Here is a 23,018-nt window from a genome sequence, read left to right on the forward strand (position 1 = left end):
CTCATGTACTTATGCTATCTGGTGTTTTCCAGCCACTGTTATTTGGGTACATACACAAGTTTTTTGCGCTTGCACTTTTCTGGCTATGAAAGTCCATTTTCCTTACTTGGGATTGCGAAGTGCAATGTATGGAGTAGAGGCCGCTCTTGTGCGCCACCTCTCCATTTAGGACAGGGTTTCAACACTCTAAAGCCCTGAACTTGGGGACTTCTTGCAATCTGAAAAGTTACAGCCTAACCAATGGGTAGGGAATAACTTTAGAAGTATATATTTTGGGGGCATATAAGTTTTTTTTATCTTTAATATCGCAATACTTATGTACATGGAAGTCTTATGTCCTCCCTGTGACATTAGGATCCGGGGGACAGGATTGATAATTAAAAATCTTAAATTAGAAAGGAATGCCAATGGTAAATATAATTTCTCTCAGTAAATCTTGGGAAACCACCACTGAGACGTTATCTGCATCTGGCTACATAAAAGCTGCATCTCCTAGTAACAAGACTTCCGTCCGCAGGTCCCAGGGGAATCATTTCTTCTAATTTATTTAGATTGCCTGCACAGAAAGCCGCTCCACAGATTTATTTTTTTTCTTAATTTACTTCTAAGCTCTCCCCTATGTTTTTCCTTTGCTCCTCATACCTTCTTGTTCCTAAATGAAAACTTACAGTAGTTATCCCCTGAATCACAAGGTTTTAAAAACTTCCTTCATTTTTCAAGGTTCTGCAGAACTCTAACTGTAATAAGTAAATCTTCTGATCCCATCAGTTTATAGCACCAGACCAGCGGTTTTATTCTATTCACTATTGTATGTGCCCGGTACCTCGTGGACACAGACGCTGCTTTCTTCTATTCTTGGAGCCGCTCTCGTCATCCAATGGTTGTGACCTGCCGGTCGAACCAGAGAGCTCTTATCAATGCAAGTCTGAGACTAAGGCTATGTTTCCACGGTCAGGAAACCTTCAGGATTTGCTGCAGATTGGACGCAGCGTCCAATCCGCAGCATCCAGATGTTACAGCATAGTGGAGGGGATTTTATGAAATCCCAACTCCACTATGCGTGCCGGGACGCCTCTGGCCTCCCTGCGTAACCAGACATGCGGCACGTCTTTCCAGACCGCAGCATGTCCATTTATCTTACAGAGACGCTCAGTCTCCGCAAGATAAATAACCCAGTCTATACGATGCAGTGATTCCGCATGTGTTCAATCAACACATCCGGAATCACCACGCGTACAACAGGTGGCAGCACTTTGGGTGGAGCGGGGTATCCGCTGCATCCAAAGCGCAGGGAATCCTGAACCTGGAGACATAGCCTAAGAGGCAGAACAAGGTTCTCAGAGTCATATCGATCTTTTGTGATGGTTACCTCTGATTTCCGGTCAGTCAAGAGCTGGGGTCACAATATCGTGGAATGGGACCAGAGTGGTGACGTGAAGTATATTACTAGGGGCAGGGAGTAAATATTAGTGATACCACTCCCAGCACTAAAATAAAGAAAAGACGCCAGTTGTGCTTTTAACAAACACTGTGTGCACAATTATTAGGCAAGTGAGTATTTTGGCCATATCATCGTTTTTGTACAGATTTTCCAATTCCAACCTGTATATGCTTCAATGCTTATTGGATGAAGTAGATCAGGTGATGTGTATTTGTGTATTGAGGGGGGTGAGGCCTAAGGCTACAACGCCCTTTATCAAGATGTGTAGAATTATTAGGCTATGTGAACACAGTGCGGATTTGCCTGTGGATCCGCAGCGGATTTGACGGTGCGGATTCGCAGCAGTTTTCCATCCGTTGTACAGTACCATGTAAACCTATGGAAAACCAGATCCGCAGTGCACATGGTGTGGAAAATACCGTGCGGAAGCGCAGCATGTCAATTCTTTGTGCGGATTCCACAGCATTTTACACCTGCTCCTCAATAGGAATCCGCAGGTGTAAAACCGCAGGTGGAATCTACACAAAAAACGCAGGAAATCTGCAGGTAAAACGCAGTGCATTTTACCTGCTGATTTTTCAAAAACAGTGCGGAAAAATCCACACATGAATCCGCAACATGGGCACATAGCCTTAGGCAGTTTGCTTTTCACAGGCAAAATGGGGCAAAAAAGATTTAACTGACTTAAAAGTCAAAAATTAGTACAAGTCTTACAGAGGGATGCGGCACTTGAAATTGTTAAGATATTGGGGTGTGATCACTGAGCTATAAAAGTTTTGTTGCAAATAGTCAGCAGGGTCTTAAAAAACATGTGGAGAAAAAAAAAAAAGACACATAACTGCCAAAGATTTGAGCCGGATCAAAACATGATGCCACCAGGAACCCATTATCCTCCAGTGCTTTCATACTCCATAACTCCAACCTCCCTGGAGTGCCCAGACACATGACCAAGGTAAGGGAGGCTGAAACCAATCTACAAGACACAGATGTTGAAATGCCAAGAAACAGCTGGCAAGCAGTAGAGACGTCGCTGCTTGCGATGGAGCATTGTCCTGCAGAAAAATCATGGTTTTCTTGAAAGATGCAGACTTTTGCCTGTGCTACTGCTTGAAGAAAAAGGTCTTCTACAAACTAGCAATAGGATTGGCAGTGGATATTGGGTCCAACTAGCTCTTTAACCTCTTTCTGATATTGGGCATAATAGTGCGCCCACGTCGGAATCCCTGCCTTTGATGTGGGCTCTGGTGCTGCTGTTTGTTAACCTGTTAAATGCCGCTGTCAATCTCTTACAGCGGCATTTAACTCGTGCTTCCAGTAAGCACGTCGGAAATCCCTCCCATCGATGACCCCTTCACATGATCGTAGGTCATCAATTGGTTGGCATGAGATCTCCAGCAGACCTCTATGGTTGTCCTAGCCAGATTGCTATGAGCGCCACCCGGTAGTCAGCGCTCATAGCAAGTGAGCATTTCTGCTACCTACAGGCGATCTGCTCATCGCCTGTGTGTAGCAGAGGCGATCGGACAACTGCAGCTTCTAGTTTCCCATTGAGACTACTGAAACATGCAATAAGTTAAAAAAAACAAAAATGTTTAAAAATATTAAAATAAGAATAATAAGATATAAGAGTTCAAATCACTCCTTTTTCGCCCCATTTAAAAATGAAATATAAAAAATCAAATATACACATATTTGGCATCGCTGCATTCAGAATCACCCAATCAATATATAAAAAAAGGATTAACCTGATTCGCTAAACAGTGCAATGAGAAACAATTCAAAACATCAGAGTTATGCTTTTTTTGGTCACCGCAACATTGCAATAAAATGTGATCAAAGGATCGTATCTGCACCAAAATGGTATTGATAAAAATGTGAGCTTAGCGCATAAAAAATAAGCCCTCACCCAATCTCAGATCACGAAAAATGGAGTAAAAAAAAAAAACACCCTTAATACAGGACGTGGAATGCGCAGTTCTCATGCATCTCGCATTGCTCAGTGTAAGGGACGTGTCATACATCCTATGAGGCTATACTCTGACCACTGAACCATGGCAGCACTCCGTTCTCTGCACGAGAAATATGTGACTGTTGTAACAAGAACGTCAGTAATAGTGTGTCCGCTGCACAGAATGATGTAAAGCCACAAGTTGTGCCCCTAGTCCAGTTTACGGGAAGGGATGAGCTACCGTTGGGCTTCGTTCCCATGATGAGTTTTTGGTGCGTTTTAGACTCTCTTTTTCCTGCTACAAAAAAACCGCATCTTCTTAGGGTCTGTGCACACGTCCCGGATTTGCCTGCGGATCCGCAGCGGATTGAACGCAGCAGATTCGCAGCAGTTTTCCCTGAGTTTACAGAACCATGTAAACCTATGTGAAACCAAATCAGCAGTGCACATGTTGCGGACAATACCGCGCGGAAACGCTGCTGTTTATTTTCCGCAGCATGTCAATTCTTTGTGCGGATTCCGCAGTGTTTTACACCTGCTCCTCGATAGGAATCCGCAGGTGGAATCCGCACAAAAAACGCTGGAAATCCGCAGGTAAAATGCAGTGCGTTTTACATGCGGATTTTTCAAAATCTGCGCAGAAAAATTAGCACACGAATCCGCAACGTGGGCACATAGCCTTACAGTTCCAGTAAAGTAGATGGGATTTATAGAGATCTCATGCCCTTTGCGCTCATTTTTAACACTGCGTAAAACTAACCTGCGGTGCTTGTTTTAAATCCACATCATGTCATTTTATCTTGTGGGTACACTGAGTTTTCTGTGCATATTTTCCCCATAGACTTACATTAGATGCGGAAAATCCATAGCCAAAAAGGCACATGCACTTTTAGTCCGTTTCCACAGCGGAAGTGTAACAAAAATGCATGTTATCCGCACCCGAGTGTCAATACATTTTTTTCAAAGCAAAAATCCAATAAGTATAAAAAAACAAAACCGTATCAAAAACACAATAAAAAGCCGTGTTAAAAAAAAAAAAAAAAGAGCACAAAAACACAAAAAAATGCAAGGTGAAGACATGTATACAGTATGTGTATATACCTCCCTACCTGTGAATTGGAAAGGTACAGTGCCGATCTGTATACCCCAGAGCATGAATAGATACCTATGCAGAACAGATCGGATACATTGGAAATATAATATTAGAGAAAATAATAGCATAAATCCAAGTGGGTAGAAAACAATAAATAATGAAACAACCTGGTAGGTATAGGGAGGTGTGGGAGTAGGACCCCCAGTGTTTTACACATGTTATAAATAAGTCTAAAATTATATACTACAGAATTTGGCCCATTTTTTGCTAAACTTTACGCGTCAGAGGAAACTTCATTCTCAATGTATGGAATCATAGTAGAATATTCCCGATATTCACCTTGTGAATTCTTTGCTGACTTTGATAGTCAGTCGAATTTATTCCTAATCCCAATATTTACATTTTAGGGAACATACCATTCTATCATAACTAAAGAAAGTCTCCATAGAATAATACTCCAATTATAGAGGTCTGTGCAGACAGGAAGTGATATTCACATTTATTAATCCTCCCCGTGAGGATGAGATCTATTCCAGCAATCAGTGCCCTGAAGGTACAGTAGATCTGCAGAGGAGCCGTAATTGGTCTCTTGGAGGGACTCGCGGTGCGCACGTTGGATGACTGGGGATTTATGAGGGTAGTCTAGAATTTCACTTATTAGTCATCTGTAATAGCTTGTCCTAAGCTTGGAAGGGTTAAAGCGTTCTTCTGGAGGAAACTGATTTAGCATTACCAAATATCCACACCCAATGAGGACGAGCTGAGAGAAGGCTTGATGACGCCATTGACTCTTTATAAGTATATGCTGCGGGCACTGGATGTATGAGAACGTGCTGCGGGGACTACTCACGTTACCAGCTTATTCTGTACCATCAGTCCTATTCCTGTACCTGAGGAACAAGTATACCCTGCCCGATACATAAGAAGGAGTGCGCATAGTAACCAGTCACACCTAAGTGAAAAACGGAGGCTAGTCTGACTGTTATGGGTTATTGCTGCCTACTCCAGCTTTCATGCATTTTTTTTTTTAAAGGGACATTCCCTTTAAGGGAATTCCTGCGCACAGGGGCATCACTGGAGCATGGCTGTAATCATTCTGGGACTGCCATTCTGCAGGGGAAAAGTAGCCAGACCCTGAGCGATCAGCAACTGACGGGATAATCGATATGCCATCGCTTACTAAGATGGTAATTCACCCTTAAAAAAGCTCTGTACCAATAGGGCTGTAATCACACATGCCATTATTGCGCCAAAGCCTGGCAGATTGACAAATAATGGTAAATATACCGGATCCACTTTGGCCCCAAAAAATGCATGAAAAACTGATACTGGGCTGGTTTGTGTGGTGTTAGCCTAAGGGCAAACGCTGCAGAAAAGGAGTATAATGCACAGTAGTGTAAAAATGACATTGCTGTGCATATGTTCAGGCTTTTGGTACTTGTTTTTTAACCGCTAAAGGGTATGGAAATCATGAAGTGATTAAATTTAATAGGTTATAGTTAAAACCTTACAAGTCACTGGTAGGGGGGAGGAGAGGAGCCGTTGGGTCAGGGGGTGAAGAGGGGAATGATAAATGGAAGGACAAGAGACTTCCTGTTCTACATAGAGCAGGACAAAGAAGAATTAGCAGGGTAGAAGGGCAAAATGAGCAATTGTAAGTACACAGTGATATATAACATGAGGGCTAATATATTAAGAGGAAAAAAAACTGATGGGAGGAGGAGTGCTTCTTTAAGGTAAAGACGGCAGAATAGAAAAATGACAATAACTTTAGGTAAAATAGTCATAAAAATTGTGGCCTTTGTTCTATATTTTGAAATACTTGTATAATTTAGAATGGTAGAAGAATATGTTGTATGCATTCCTCATAAAGGAAGAACAGCATAGTGAGTAAATTCAGTGGAAAATGGACAATATGCATATAGTGTTTCCATTTTTATAGAAAGCAGGCGATATTCATTCTGAAAACAGATTTATTAAACTATAGAGAGATGTATAAAAAAAAAAAAAGATGTACAAAGAGGCGCCAATTCATCACTGAAAAACAGAAGCGGAGATGAATGCTCCAGTGGCCAGATATGATGGGATCGGCACCCTGTTTCCGCTGAATCGTCGTGATACGTGTACATGAAAATGACGCCGTGCCAAGGATTTTTAATAATTAGAATTAACAAAATGAGTAATCTCCAGAAGCAGCAGATGTTCCATAAAGTGCAGACAAGCCATCATTTGTCATCTACAGTGTATTGCAGACGTGTGATATTAATACAGTGAAATATGGAACACTTTACCCACAGAGATAGAAGATTAGCAGAAGTCAATATGTTCCACCTAAGGCTATGTGCCCACATTGCAGAAATGCTGCGGAAATGTCCACAGCATTTCCACAACTTCCTGCTGCAGGTAAAATGCATGTGGAATTCGCATTCCTTTTCCCGCAAAACACAAGTGTTTTTACCTTGCAGAATGCTTGCGTTTTCCAAGCGATTTGAAGCATCGCTTGGAAAAGTGATTGACAGGTTGGTCACTCTTGTCAGGCATAGTGCTTCACAAGTGTGACCAACTTTTTACTATTGCAGCTGCCTATGCAGCATCAATAGTAAAAGACAGAATGTTAAAAATAATTAAAAAAATAAAAAATATGGTTATTCTCACCTTCCGGCGGCCCCCCTATCTCCTCATCGGCGCTCCCGGTACTTTCCGTTCCCAGGGATGCTTTGCGCGGAGGACCTTTGTGACATCACGTTCGCGTGACCGCAACGTCATCTCAGGTCCTTCGCGCAATGCATCCCTGGAAGCCGCCGCGTGCACCGCTGAGAGGCGGGAGGACTCCGGGGGCCATCAGAAGGTAAGTATATCCCTGTTTTTTAATTTTAATTATTTTATTTTTTTTTTTTACAGGAATATTGTACCCAGGGCATAGCCACATGCGTAAAGTGAGCGTTTCATTGCAATCCTATGGCTGCAGAATCGCCGCGATTCTGCAGAAATAATGAACATGCTGCGGATTTTGCCGCTATGCGATTCCACAGTGGGAAAATACGCAGCATGGGCATAACAACTGCGGAATCCCGAAGGATTGCATGGGAATGCATTTTTTAAGCGTTTTTTAGCGTTTTTACTGCAGCAGAAACGCATAAAAAACGCAACATGGGCACACAGCCTAAATGTCACCATCAGTGCAAGTAAGTACAACCAGTACCAGAGTTCTGTTTCTGGAGCCAAGATCAGCCAGGACACCATCCCCACACCCTGCCACAAAGTGTCCCCTATCAGCATTTACATCATAGAGCAACTCACTACATCGACTTAGATTCCCCTCTGGATTACAAATAGCCTTTTTTACCTATATGTCGTACAGGCCCCTTGTTCGTAAAGGGAATCTGTCGCCAGGTTTTTGCCACATATTTTGAGAGCAGCATAGTATAGGAGCAGAGACCCTGATTGCAGTGATGGGTCACTTACTCGGCTGCTTGCTGTGTTCTTGACAAAAATCACTGTTTTAATCAGCAGGAGATCACTAGAGAACTAGTAAACCTGCTGCCATGTATTCGTCCAGAGTCTTGAGCTCTGTATAACCCGCCACTGATTGGGCAGCTTTCTGCCTATGCACAATGTACCCAGAAAGCTGCCAATCAGTGGTGTGGGCAGGGATATACAGAGCTCAACAGTCACAGAACTGCTAGATCTACAGCAGGTAAAACAGTGATATTATCAAACTGCAGCAAGCAGCCCAGTAAGTGTTACAATGCTGGAATCAGGGTCTCTGGCTCCACATTATGCTTCTCTTAGATGGGGTAGCTAAAAAGGGGTTGTCCATGCCTGGGCAAATAGTCTTTAGTCACTCAGACTACTGCTGTCATGATGCCCCAGTATTCCCATGGCAATTGGGCGGTCCCATGACTGCATGTATACGACCACAAATACGCAAATTACATACATGTGGTCATGTTACCGCCAGGGCTGTGGAGGTGGTAAGCCAAACCTACGACTCCAACCCCTCAGCACTGCCCCCCACTGACCATGTACATAAAGTGCAGCACAGATTCATTTCCACTAAAAGCCGGGATCCTTCGATCAGGAACAGAACAGACATTTATAGGACATTTCAGAACTTTCCCAAGTTCAGGAAACATTTACAGCACATCCTGCATTGTACTACTGACCCAGTGTATTAGATATTTTAGGACTAGGACCATTTTATACCGACTACACAGGCCTGGTTACCACATGCTCACACCGGTCACATAATGTGACCGCAGATTGTGTCCTAAGCCTGGACAACCCCCTTATTGGAAAATCCGATCGTGTACATCCAATTACCTTGTAAAAACATACTTGTATAACAATTATAGCAGGGAACTTGAATGGCAGAAGTTGGGGAGTAACATGAGGTCCTCAAACCACCGGGAGGGAGCACAGACTTGAGGAAACCCATGTTGGACATCGAGTTGCATCTGACATCAGATGTGGATTATATTAACATAGATAAATACAAACTGTTGTCAAGAGCCTAATATATAGAGTTTATAGATTGCGGTCCTGATCTGTTAGTGCTGTATACACCCCTCAAGGTCTCGGGATGTGACTAGTGGGGATGGAAGCAATGTCTGCACTGGCGCCAAACGCAGGCATCCTACATATGTGTTTGTGCATTTTGGCCCATGCTATATTTTCATCTCGACATTTGCAGAGTTTAGTAATTTTACATTGCTCTCTTCCAGTGCCAGATTTATAACGCTGGAGATCAGCCATCACGTAGCCAGTACTGACAAAGACCACAACACAAGAACATTAAATTAGTGAGTCACGTACTCCTCCAACATGAGCCTGACGTAGAATAATGACTACCGAAAGAGGAATGTTTCTAATTCAAGGAAAACAAGTGCAAAATATCTGACTCATGTTCTTGGATATGGAGTACCACTACCAATAGTAACCAGCACTACTACTCCCACTGATGATGGATAGCCAACTGCCCCTCATCCTAATTACAGGTCAGGGCTGCACATTGTGCCAGATATGCTTTGCTATCAATAGTGTTAAAGGAAATCTGTCACCAGGTTTTTTTTCTACCCCATTTGAGAGTAGCATAATGTAGAGGCAGAGACCCTGATTCCAGTGATGTATCACTTACTGGGCTGCTTGCTGTAATTTTGATAAAACTCACTTTTTTCTGCTGCCAATCTAGCAGCTCGCTGAATGCTGAGCTCTGAATAATTCCTCCCCAACAGTGATTGACAGCTTTCTGTGTATATTGTATATTAACAGAAAACTGCCAATCGGTGGTGGGGGCAGGGGTTTCACAGGGCACCGCATTCTGAGCACTGCCAGATCTGCAGCAGAGAAAAGGCTGATGGTATGAAAATTAAACCATGCAAACAAGTGTCACATCGCTGGAATCAGGGTCTCAGCCATTATATTATACATCAGATTACATAGGAAAAAAACAGATGACTGATACCCTTCAAAGTAAATCACAATTTTTATCTAGATTCTGTCATCGTTACCATGGGGTGGATATTTGTTCCCTAACACTACTCTGAGCTCCAATTCCTCTGCATAGTGATAGAGGCAAATAGTAAAATTCTATCTGCCCACACCCACCACTAGAGGGCATCAACTTGGTGTGTATGTGTGTGCAGTGTTCTCCAGAACTCCCTCTAGTGGTGGCTGAAGGTAGACGATATTTTCATTATTTATATGGGGAATTTGGAACGCTATCAAATATAGCTCTGACCAGTGAGAAGATTAACCCCTTAGTGATGGAGCCAAATTTTTGAAATCTGACCAGTGTCACTTTATGTGGTAATAACTCTGCAACGCTTCAACAAATCCCAGTGATTTTCAGATTGTTTTTTCGTGACACATTATACTTCATGATAATGGTAAATTTAGGTCAATATATTTTGTGTTTATTTATAAAAAATATAAAAAATTTTTAGAAAAATGTTAAATTTGCAATTTTCAAAATTTGAATGATTATCCCTTTAATCCAGATAGTCATACCACAGCAAACCATTAATAAATAACATTTCCCACATGTCTGCTTTACATCAGCACCATTTATAAAATGTTCTTTTATTTTGTTAGCATTTTAGGAGGTTTAAAAATGTAGCAGTAATTTTTCATTTTTTCAAGGAAATTTACAAAATTTATTTTTTAAGGACCTATCCATGTTTGAAGTGACTTTAGGGGTCCTATATATTGGGAAACCCCCAAAAGTGATGCCATTTTAGAAACAGCACCTCCTGACATATTGAAAATTGCTATCAGGTAGTTTATTAACCCTTCAGGTGATTTTCAGGAATTAATGCAAAGTGGCATGACAGAAATGAAAATGTGTATTTTTACCACCTAAATGTCGCTAAGGCTACGTTCACATTTGCGTTGTTGTGTGTTGCGTCGGCGACGCATCGGCGACGCAACGCACAACGCATGCCCAACGCATTGTTTTGTGACGCATGCGTCCTTTTTTTGCTTGATTCTGGACGCACAAAAAATGCAACTTGCTGCGTCCTCTGCGCCCTGACGCTTGCGCCACAAAACGCAAGTGCTACGCATGTCCATGCACCCCCATGTTAAATATAGGGGCGCATGACGCATGCGTCGCCGTAGCGGCGCCCGTCGCTGCGTCGCACAACGCTAATGTGAACGTAGCCTAACTTCTGAACAGATTACTACAGCCGTCAGACTCTAAGGCCACAATTTGGTCTGAATTGCAATGGCAAACATCAGGACCACGCAATCATGATCTGAGGGCACCAATTGGGATAAAGCAGCATCTAAGGGGTTAAACAGATTTGGACGGTGAAAACACTGATCATGGCTGATACAGCAAGCTGTCAGCTATAGTGTACAGCCGACAGCTGCTGAATTGTCACCTGTATGGGGAGGCTATTCTCTTATATCTCAGGTCAGTTAAAAGACGTATTGGCGGTCATTAAGGGGTTAAAGGGGTTTCTAGTTTTCATTTTTCTTACTATACATACTTGGAGACTGCTAATATAATAAACAGAGGGTTTTAGTAAGCCTCCCGCGGTCCTGCAGTGTCTGTCCTCCACTGCTCTAGTCTTTGTTGCTCATCTGCAAGTCTATAGGGCTGCAGCCAGTCACAAAACTCCGTACACCAACCGAGCCAATAAGTCCAGTGATTGACTGGAGCCAATTAAAAAAAAAATACTGATATTGAGCGGCATCACTGGATTCTGAGTGGGCGAGGAAACGCTCAGTTTGATCGGTTATCAGGTTGAGCTCATGGAAACTGTGGGATCAGCATGATTGGCCATCTCCATTGGGCTTTTATGTATTATGCTGGAAAAAAAAGTAAGTGCATGGTTGGATTCATGCGAGCAGGAAATTAGAAGCATGATGGAGTAACATTTGTACATTGGCAAGCAGGTGTGCTGCACAATAATGCGGGCTGACCTCTGTGTCTATGATGTTCCCAGTTCTCTGCATTATCTGGGATCAGACATGTTGAATTTCAACATCCAATTATTTTGTTCTCCCTGGAGAAGCTGCCACCAGAGATGTCTGACAGCACCTTGCTCCCCTGTCCCCATAGAGAATACATGCTCAGCCAACAACCACCTAATATGGATGATGTGAAACTATAAGGCCATGTTCATACATAGCTAAGGGTAGGTTCACATTAGGGTTTCTGTGCGCAGCGTATCATCTGCAAACGAATGCCAAAACGCATGCTTACGCCTCATCTTACACATGACGCAAAAAACAAACAAACCAAAACACTGCGTGGCCATGTGTTTAAATGCGTTTTGATTTGCGTTGTTTATGCACATGGTGGAGGCGGTGACATTTCGAACGCATGCATACACTTGTCCTTGCATACCAATGCATTTCCATAGCCAGTAATGCGTTTTTTTGACTCACTCATCTGCAATCATCCTCATGCGCATGATTGTACAATATTTGACACCTCAAAAAATGCAACATATTGCGTTCGCCAGAAACCGCCGCACACCGCGAAATGACGCATGCATACGCATCCGCATGCAAAACTATGTCCCCGTGTACACCATGTTAAAGATATGTACGCATGACACATGCGGGTCATACGCTGTGCACAGAAACGCTAATGTGAACCCCGACCTATTAGCTGTTATCGGCCAGAAATGTTCAATTGTGGGACTGCTCCGTCTTCTGATAGTGGCCAGGGCCGGTACTGCACACCTGTCTCCCATTGATGTGAATAGGAGGCAGATGTTCAGTACGTACCCAGCCGCGGCCACTATCAGAAGACGGAGCAGCTCCACAATTGAATATTTCCTGCCAATCGACACCGCAAACATCTGTGCGGCAGGGGTACCGGTTGTCAGACCTCACCCAGACATTGATGACCTGTCACAAGGTCAGATGAGATCAGGTTTTCTCATTTTATTTCTGCTGCTCCCCTTAGTAAATCATTGTTTTTTTGTTTGTTTGTTTGTTTGTTTGTTTTCAAATCCACCATATGGGACCAGAAATATGAGCCTCTTAATGTAGTGCCAATTTTATATAAAGATGTAAAGTAGCATTACATAATAAGGCCCATATCTTTGTAATTGTAGGGTGAATTTGAAAAAGCAAAAAACAAAATAATCAGAAGAGCAATGGTGATAAAACAAAATTAAAAAATGGCCACTTTAATGAAGCAAGTGTCTTTAATACCCATGTTTTGGGCTCACCATACAGCCTATGCAAAAAAAAAATGGAGCAAAGATACACAGTTCAGCCAAATTATTAATCGCACAGTGGACAAGTTTTCATGAGGTCACATCCACTTTTCTTAGAAACTCTGCAGTATTCATGCTATGTGGGAACACGGCCTAAGGGGGAGCACAGGAGACGCCGCGACCAGACTGCTGAAAAGTCAATCCAACGTCCCCGCACAGAGGCGCAGATCCCCCCCGCTTTGTTTCGCCCAGTCTTACAGCTGGCCTTCTGCGCTACATAGACACCTATGATTTAGTAAATGAAATCTCCTGAGGGATGATGCTGGGGACTGGAGACAACCCTGCACATCAAGAGGAATCTGTTGCTAGGGAACTGATAATCAGATTAGTGTCTCTTCTGCCCGCTGATCATAATCTCTGCAGAATAGTCTGGCGCAGAAACGCAAAGTCATATTGACATAATGGGCTGAGAAAAGTGCTCTAATTAAATGACAGCAGCCCGTACTGCTCAGTCCAGCGGTGCGGAGGGGTTACTGCCTTATCTCCAGTGTCATGTCGGAGAGCCAGATGTTCACTGGCCTCTTCTCACTATAGCGTCTCCTCTTCTGTACAGTCCATGGATTGAGGAAGCCATCCTTTCTAGAGACGACAGGCCTAAAGCCTCTCCTGGAAAATACAAAAATGTCATCATACCTTTATTAAAGGGAACCTGTCACCCCGTTTTTTGAAGATGAGCTAAAAAAAAGCGTTAAATAGGGGCAGAGCTGGGCGTTACATTAGTGTCTTTTGTGAGCCTTTATTACCCACCTATGCTGCCGAAATACCTTTGCAAAGTCGCCGTTTTCTGCTGTCACTCACGCTGGTCTGGTCCTATGGGCGTGGTGACAGCGCTGTTTCTCCCCCAGATCAGGCTCATCATTCCGTTGGTGGCGTAGTGGTGTGCGCATGTCCAACAGAGAATATCCACTGCCCAAGAGATGAAAAAGAGCGCGATCTGCGCTATTCAGCTGTTTACCAGTGGGCGCGGCCATCTTTCCTGTGGCCGCGCGTGCGCAGATGGAGCGCTCTGCTGCCCGGGGCTTCAGGAAAATGGCCGCCGCGATCTCCATCTGCGCACGCGCGGAATCCCGCGGCCATTTTCCACATACACCAGGATGGGGCCACATACACCAGGATGGGGACCATTACTACATAATGGGAAGAGGCAACCTGTATGTCCCTACAGGAATTAGAACACTACAAGAGCCCATACATCTGATCAACATACAATCGGGGGACCAAATTTGACACCAGGGCCCATCGGACTCTAGTTACGCCACTGTTAGTGATCACTGCCAGACAACACATCTTACCTTGTTTTGCTGCATATGTTACGTGAATTTCCAGGCCAATGGCTCACACATTAAATGTATAGTTTAAGAAATTGTCAGAAAAAGAGCCGAGCAGCTGTAGAACAAGTCTCAGCACTTCTGAGGAGAGTTCCATCCATACACTCCCATGACAGAAGGCCGAACACGCAGGTTCAGACAAGTTCTCATCATTCTGTCGTCATTACCCCAGATGTTACCGTAATCTGCTGCAGGCCAAACTTATCTAGTAGCCATATCCAGGACGGTTTCCTAAAGCCTGGCTGAGAAGAATGAAAATACTGACTGTGCCAGGTCGGTCACATGATGGACCCCAAAGCTGCTCGATTTTAATGGGGTCGGAGTTTCCATCATGGGGTCTGTCATGCTGCCATATTTTTAACAGTTGTTAAAACAGATGTAACACGATGGGAGACGAAGGGCTCGTTGAGACCATTGTATTACACATCCATATGCTAAATTGGAAGCAAACAGACAGCACAAGGACCAATGCAAGTTAATGTGGTAATTCATATGAACATTTTTACAAAAGGACATAGTGGGTGCAAAAAAATAAATAAATCACAGCTTGCACTACTTTGATCCATATTCTGGATCCAACTCGTCCATAATAAATCTATGAATGGGCAGAAAAACAATGACACATGGGTCACCACCTGTATACCATCCTTATTTCACTGATCAATTGCAACCAGTTAGGGTATGGCTCCACGGTCCGGAGGGGCGGCGGTATCGCTGCAGCGGCGAAGCCGCTCGGCGCTAAGCCCCGCCCCCTTTCTGGGACGCGATGGTGCCGGATGTGTACAGTACACATCCGGGATCATCGCACCCCTCGCCATAGGGCCCTGTGATATGTCTTGCGGGGACGCTGCGTCCCCGCAAGGTGTACGGACATGCTGCGATCTGAAAAGACGCGCAGCATGTCCGGAGTCGCAGGGCCGCCGCGTGCGGGTTTCCACGCATAGTGGACACGGGATTTCATAAAATCCCCTCCACTGTGCTGGAACATCTGGACGCTGCTTGTTTGACGCTGCAGCGTCAAACAAGCAGCGTTTACTTACCGTGGAAACATACCCTTAGGGTATGTGTCCACGTTCAGGATTGCTTCAGGCTTTGGTCAGGATTTTATGCAAGTAAAATCCTGACCAAAAATGCACCTGAGGTCACTGGCAGGTCACCTGCCGTGTTCCTGCGTGTTTTGCTCATTGTAGCAACATGCTGCGTTCTGAAAAAACGCACCGCATGTGCGTTTTCGCGGGAAAAACGCATGCGTTTTTTCCTGCACAGTGGAGACAGGAATTCATTAAATCCCCTCCACTATGCTGTAACATCTGGACGCTGCGTTTTTTTGACGCTGCGGCTCAGCGCTGGGTCAAAAACGCAGTGTTTCCTGAACGTGGACACATACCCTTAGATAAACTGTATGTAACCTTTATTAGGAAACTATTCCAGACACATGTAGAAAGCAGACATACGGGACACATGGGTGCAATATGAATATGAGCATATGGGATACAATACAGATATAAAAATCAGTGTTTTCTGGCTGAAAAACAGAATTATGCATGTGTTCCTCAGAACCCAGCCTAAAACTGAACTAAAACATATGAACTTCATCGGCCCTACATGTAAGGTCAGCTCTATCTTGGAGGCTCAGGACCCTCACTCACAGATTCAGACAGAAGAATAGCACAGAATGCCACAATATTTTTAACATGTCAGAAACCAAAAAGTCCCCATTAAAGTCAGTCGGACCCTTCAGGCGCTGTTAGTTTCCTCATGTGACACTTCTGTTATTATTGCATGATTGTATAAGCACTGAAGGCCAGGTCTCCAGATGCGAGAACAGTCCTTATGACACTCGGCTCCTGCTCTGCAGCGATCGGGAGCAGAGTGTCTGTGCTCCGATCCTCTCACATGACAGGATCGCAGCTCAGCTGTGGAGGAGACAAGAAAGTAATTTCTCCATCTCCTCCATTACCTGTCTCTGCGTATATTGCACCGCACTCGAGTGATATCTGAGTGCAGTCCGATGTGTCACTCGCACCCATTGCATGCTGCGACTGTTCTCTCATGAAAAAATAATGTCAGATCTGAGCTGCCCCAGAATAACACTCGGCTGAGTGGTATGCCATGTTTTATCACATAGCACTCTGCCGTGTTATAACACGGATGACTATCACATGGCAATGCTCGGACTAGCCAGCGGCTCTCCTGGCCCAAGCGTTACAGCTTCTATGCAGCTGTCACGCTTAGGTCAGGAGGGCGTCTGGCCAGTCCGTGCACTGCGATGCGATCGTTGTCTGTATTGTTCTGCCGTATGACTGTGCCCTTCGTGTGAAATTGATCTTAATTTCAGCATTGTACCATGAACATAAAAGAAAAAAAAAAGGTTTTATACGTAGCTTCACTGCAGAATAAGACTAAATTTGCACTTTTTTTTTTTTAGGAGGATTTTAATCGGCTTAAAAATCTTCCTAAGGGTATGTGCACACGTTGTGGATTTGGCTGCGGATCCGCAGCGGATTTGGCCCTGTGGATCCGCAGCAATTTTTCATGCGTAAACCTGTGGAAAACAAAAACCGCTGTGCACATGCTGGGGAAAATTCTGCGCAGAAACGCAGCGGTTTATTTTCCGCAGCATGTCAATTCTTTGTGCGGAAACGCAGCGTTCCTGCACCCATTGACTATACATTGAGTAAGGCAAATCCGCACATCAAAAAACGCAAGACAATCCGCAACAAATCCGCAAGTAATCCTCAAGAAATCCGCATTAAATCCACAACCATTTTGGCCTGAGTTTTCTGCCAAGAAATGCGGATTCAGTGCGGAAAAATACACAGACAAATCTGCAATGTGTGCACATAGCCTAAAAAAGACGCTTCAAAATACAAGTTCAATGGAAAATCCACTTTGCTGTTCGCGTAATGAATTTTATCAAACAAGGTTTTGAAAATAAAGAATCTCCCTGTCACTCAGGTGGATTCCTCTCAGGCTAGGTTCACACAATTTTTCAAAGACAAAAACTGACAAGTTTTAAAAAAGAATTCACTTCAGAAAATGCTTTTTTGTTTCTTTGTTTAGGTTTTGTTTTCCTTTTTAGAAACTTTTTTTTTTTTATTGAAGCAGTTTGAGGAAATTATTAAAGGGCCTGTGCACACGATGCAGATTTAGTGCAGATCTGCAGCGTTTTTTTTCTGCTGCAGAAACGCTGCAGATCTGCACTGTGATTTAGGGTATGTGTCCACATTGAGTCCGCTGAGTTTTTGACGCAGCGTTGAGCAGCATGCATAAAAAACGCAGCGTCCAGATGTTACAGCATAGTGGAGGGGATTTCATGAAATCCTGTCTCCACTATGCAGTAAAAGACGCATGCGGCACACCCGAGAAAACTCACATGCGGCGCGTCTTTTAAGAACGCAGCATGTCCTTACATTGCAGAATAAACTCAAGGACAACGCAGGTGACCTGCCAGTGACCTCAGGTGCAGATTTGGTCAGGATTTTACCTGCATAAAATCCTGACCAAATCTTGAAGCAATCCTGAACGTGGACACATAGCCTAAGGGTATGTTTCCACGGTCAGGAAACGCTGCTTTTTTGACGCTGCGCAGAGCTGCAGCGTCAAAAAAGCAGCGTCCAGATGTTCCAGCATAGTGGAGGGGATTTTATGAAATCCCGTCTCCACTATGTGTGGAAACCCGCACGCGGCGGCCCTGCGACTCCGGACATGCTGCGCGTCTTTTCAGATCGCAGCATGTCCGTACACCTTGCGGGGACGCAGCGTCCCCGCAAGGCATATCACAGGGCCCTATGGGAGCGAGCGATCATCCCGGATGTGAAGAGTTAACACATCCGGCATGATCGCGTCCCAGAAAGGGGGCGGGGCTTCGCCGCTGCGGCGATACCGCCGCCCCTCCGGACCGTGGAAACATACCCTTACAGTACAATGTAAATCAATGTGAAAGAAAAAAGTTGTGCACATGGTGCAGAAAAATCCGCGCAGAAACGCTGCAGATTTCAAAGAAGCCCATGTCACTTCTTTTGTGCGGTTCTGCAGCGTTTCTGCACCCCTCCATGATAAAAATCTGCAGTGGTAAAATCTGCATCAAATCTGCACAAAAACTGCAACAAAAACGCACAAAAACTGCATCAAATCTGCACCTGCGTTTTCTGCCAGGCGATGCAGATTTAGTGCAGAAAATTCTGCACCACATTTCCTACGTGTGCACATGTTTTTTTGTTCATAATGGAAGTTTGGAGTGGATTCCAGGAAGAATCCGACACAAATAAGTTACATTTTTCTTCACTTCAAAGTTTCCAAAATCTCATGAGGAAAAAAATTTTTCTAAAAACATCTGGTCATAAGATTTTCCATTCAATAAAATAAAGAGTATTCTGAGTATTTACATACAATGCTGTGTGAACATAGCCTTGGAACAAATACAAACTGGGCGCCATCAAGTCAAAGGGCTGAAAATAGTTTAACAATATTTTAGTCAATTTTGTTGCCAGAATTCTGGCAAAAACGGTTTGAAAATTTGGGGCCTTAATATTTAGGCCTGGTGCAGTTTCTTCATTTTTGTTTTCTTTTAAAGTAATACCATGGAGTGGAAAGGGAGCAATTCAGAGCCACTTCTGAATTTGGGTATATGAAACATAGTGGAGCTGGTTTACTAATCTGCACCTTGTTTGCAGCAAAATAGACAAGTGAGCATGGTCTAGGAATCCTATCCATTTTTTTTTATTCTAGAGAAGCATATTAAGAGTATGTGCACACGCTGCGGAATGGTGTGTGGATTTTTCCACCTGATTTTGGTAAATCTGCAGGTAAACCGCACTGCGGATTTACGGCGGTTTTTGTGCGGATTCAACGTGCGATTTTACACCTGCGGATTCCTATTGAGGAGCAGGTGTAAACCGCTGCAGAATCCGCACAAAGAATTGACATGCTGCGGAATATAAACTACTGCGTTTCCGCGCGTTTTTTTCAGCAGCATGTGCACTGCGGATTTTGTTTTCCATAGGTTTACATGGTACTGTAAACTCATGGAAAACTGCTGCGATTCCACAGCAAATCCGCAGCGTGTGCACATAGCCTGAAAATGCATGCAGTAACATCAACCTGCAAATCAGTGGCTACTTGTGAATCCTCTCTTGGCTCTAGTACCTGTACAGGATTTTGGAAAAACCCCATTTAGAGTATATTTCCCACAAAATATGCAGCTAAAACCTGTTTTACAGCTTACCGCTGCCATTTTGTGATATAGTTTTTTAGTTATGTTCACATGTTGTGGCTTTGGTATATTTTTTGCCATTTTTTCAAAAATTCCAGCAAAAACGTTAGTTTGTTTTGTCGGTTTTGAACCACAGCCGCTAAATGTGAACGCCGTCTTACAAGTGACACACACGTAATGAAAGAAAACAGTTTTTATTGTGCTTTTTTTTTTTTTTTTTTACTGTGGTCAAAACTGTTGCACACAATCACAACTTAACAAAGACTGAACGTTTGATCGCTGCAGTTAACTAAGGAACGCTTGACCGTTCCACCTTGTACGTCTTTCCCTTAGTTATTAGGAATGTACACAGTAATGTTTGTAGCCTGGAAGAAATCGAGAACCACATACCTTATGGAATTATCCCCCTGGTGTGGAGAAGCGTGTCTTTTGGGTTGTGAGCAGCAGGACCCTGATTGTGCAGGGAGTGGTTGATGGATGGCTGAGACATTCACCTGTGATTAACTCACTTCACTTGGATGAATGTGAAAAACAAATGAAAAGGTTAAGGATCCTACCTGATATAAAGCAGAGGTGGTAGAGGGCAGAGCCCTTTCATGTAGTCAGACTAGGGCCGTGGTCAGTGCTGGCTTGTATTTGTGAGGGCCACGTTCCGGATGTATCAGTTAATGAATACATTTGTCCGCTGCTTTTTAACTCATTTGCCTTTCCCTGTTCAAGATGTAATATGGCCGGGGCAGAGGAGTGAGATAAAGTGGTTTGGTTGTTTGTGCGGAAGGAAAAGGGGAGCGCTGTACGGCCCTGATGAAGTGGACCTGGCTGCCAGTGGACCACATGCTGGTCGTTTTTCAAGTGTTGGTTCACTAGCCAATCTCTGGGGAATAGGTACTTGGTTCTGGGCAGTCTGGCAATCTGTGGACTGGCACCTTTGCTCTCCATTTTTTTTGCAGACTTTACAGAAGAGCCTAGGTTTCCCAAAACCATTTAACCATTCAGGTGCCATAATGCAGTCCAATACAAATGTCCTGGAAAGTCATCCCTCTAAGGCTGAAATGGGGTTTGGATTCTCGACTACAGTAGACTCCACAGTTGAGTTTTCAGAAGTTAAAGAGGAATTTGAGCCTCCTCCTCAATTAGAGGATGATCCTTTTGGTGGTAGTTTGGAAACTGAAATGCCAGGGCCAGAACCAGATCAGTATTTTGTAGATGAACTTGAGTTTAGCCCCGAAATCCTACTAGAATCTTCAATGTGTTCAGGAATTGATTTAGACCAAGCCTTTGAAGATGACTTATTAACTGTGTTTGAACCAGAAAGTGGTTCCTTAGCGATTGGGGAAACTCGGGCAGAGGAACTGAACAGCCTGTTTGGATACTTGGATGATTCAGTGACCTCTTCTATGAATTTTGGTGGGGCTATTGAGTCTGACGTGTGGCTTCCTTTAGGACCCAGTAAAAAAGTGACTTCTGTGGGATGGTCAGAACTTCAGCCTGGGCTAGGACCTCTTCAGGTTGACTTAGGCTTTGGCACATTCTCTGGCATGGAATGCTACGGACTTGGACATCATTTAGGTCGTATCATAATCAATACAGGGCCAGATAATGGTGACCAGGAGAATGGCGTCACAGAAGGAGGCAGCTGCAGTGACGAGGACTACAGCAGGCATGAGAAGACCAGGTATGTTATACTTGATGGTTTAGAACATTATCAACACAGTGTAATGAGATGTCACATGTATCGGCTACTTTATATTATGCTGCCTTTCTCTACCTTTGCTTGATATGCGGGATAAATACTACTTATTACAGGCTGTGGTTATAGATTTCCTCTGTACAATGGAAACATTGAGAAATGGGGAAGGTGGGGGCTGTATAGTCTATAAAAAGTGTCTCAATGTTTATTGCACTAATTCTTGGCCCTGGCTGCCGGATCACATGTAGACTACCTGGGAATCAACAGCTTGTGACTCTTGTACTTTTAGCAGATGCCAGTGTTCGGTGCCAGAATTACTTGTATATAGTAAGCGATCATCTCAGTCCATCTCTGTATCATGGTCAGTAAGGATAGGTTATAGGGCCTTCAAATATGGGTACACCATGAGACACTGGCCAAGACTGGTGCCCCTTTTGAGTACTGTGCCAGTCTATGAAAGTATTGAAAGGTGCACAGGTCTAAATAGCTTCAGCATAGTCTTGGTTTTCCCATAAAAAAAACAACTTAAAACCTTTCTAAATCCAATAGTAGTTAAATGCTGCATGTTAGGGGAAAAGCTCTAGGATTTGATAAGTCTGCCATTCTGGCCAAACGCCATGTTTTTTTTGGTTTTTTTAGCGTAGTGTTCAGGAACTGTAATGCATTGATGAATATATCCCACATGTCCAGAAAACAGGATTAAGGGAGTCTGTCACATCTAAAACTCAAACCATTTAGATATTCATATATGGGACTTGGGCCACTATAAAAAAAATCATACTTTTTTTGTATAACATTTTTAGGTATGTAAATGGGGGGCTGTGGTGCATCCTTGGTGTGGGCAAGAAGGGTGCAGTACTCTGTTCTCCACATCAGTTACCATCCTCAGCACCTCTCCTTCTGGTGATTGACAGCGCTTGCTTTAGACTGCTGCCTGATCTGAATCCTCCAACCCTCAGTGTATGTGCAGGCGCGTTCTCATCCCTCTCCTGCAGCATCAGCCACCCTTAGCTGTGTGATCCTGTGTGCAGCGAGCGGCCGCTCCACACAGGGGACACTCACTGCATGGGCTGGTCATGTGCACCAGTGTTCATATGTCTGTCCTGTTGGCATAGGCTGCCTGCTGCTGTGATCCTCTGTGTGGTCAGGAGCTGACACACAGGAGAGGGATGAGAACGTACCTGCTCGGACACACACTGTATCTTTTCTGGCCCTGTCAGGTTGGGGATTTAGATCAGTCAGCCCTCCAAACCGAGCACTGTCAATCAATATAAGGGGTGGTGTGGAGCATGGTAATTCAAGTGGCAGCATTGTGCACTGAGCCCTTGGTGCCCTGAGGACCCCTTATTTCCCTATCTAATCAGTTTAAAAAAAAATAAAAAAAAAATTAAATATACAGTACAAGTTTGATTTTTATAGGGGCAGAGTTCCCTATATGAATGTCTAGTTAAACACATAAATGTTTGTGTATGGGGTTTCATTAAATATTTCAATGACTATAACTAATCTTTTACGGGCTCATCTGTTGGAAACCCAACATATCTAGAGAAAAAAAAGATGTTGGT

The 23,018-nt window shown here is 43.8% G+C and overlaps 1 protein-coding gene and 1 long non-coding RNA gene across 3 annotated transcripts in view; one reads left to right on the forward strand and one right to left on the reverse strand.

The window, feature by feature from the left end:
• LARP6 (La ribonucleoprotein 6, translational regulator) overlaps positions 1-23,018 on the forward strand; it is a 49,940-nt gene that overhangs the window by 15,074 nt on the left and 11,848 nt on the right. The window contains exon 1 of one of the 2 annotated variants that reach the window (XM_077263872.1): positions 20,126-21,438. The exons of the other annotated variant lie outside the window; for it this stretch is intronic. Coding sequence (XP_077119987.1) covers positions 20,420-21,438 — 1,019 coding nt within the window. The 5' untranslated portion in view covers positions 20,126-20,419. Of the gene's footprint in view, positions 1-20,125; positions 21,439-23,018 lie in introns of those variants that run through there. 2 annotated transcript variants of the gene reach the window in all.
• Positions 835-20,249, reverse strand: LOC143775578 (uncharacterized). The gene is made up of 3 exons (XR_013215672.1): positions 20,154-20,249; positions 1,370-1,487; positions 835-888 (listed from the first exon to the last, which is right to left on the reverse strand). It is a non-coding gene; the product is annotated as an uncharacterized LOC143775578 (long non-coding RNA).

The sequence above is a fragment of the Ranitomeya variabilis genome, chromosome 5 (genome assembly GCF_051348905.1).
Source record: "Ranitomeya variabilis isolate aRanVar5 chromosome 5, aRanVar5.hap1, whole genome shotgun sequence".
NCBI classification, from domain to species: domain Eukaryota; kingdom Metazoa; phylum Chordata; class Amphibia; order Anura; family Dendrobatidae; genus Ranitomeya; species Ranitomeya variabilis.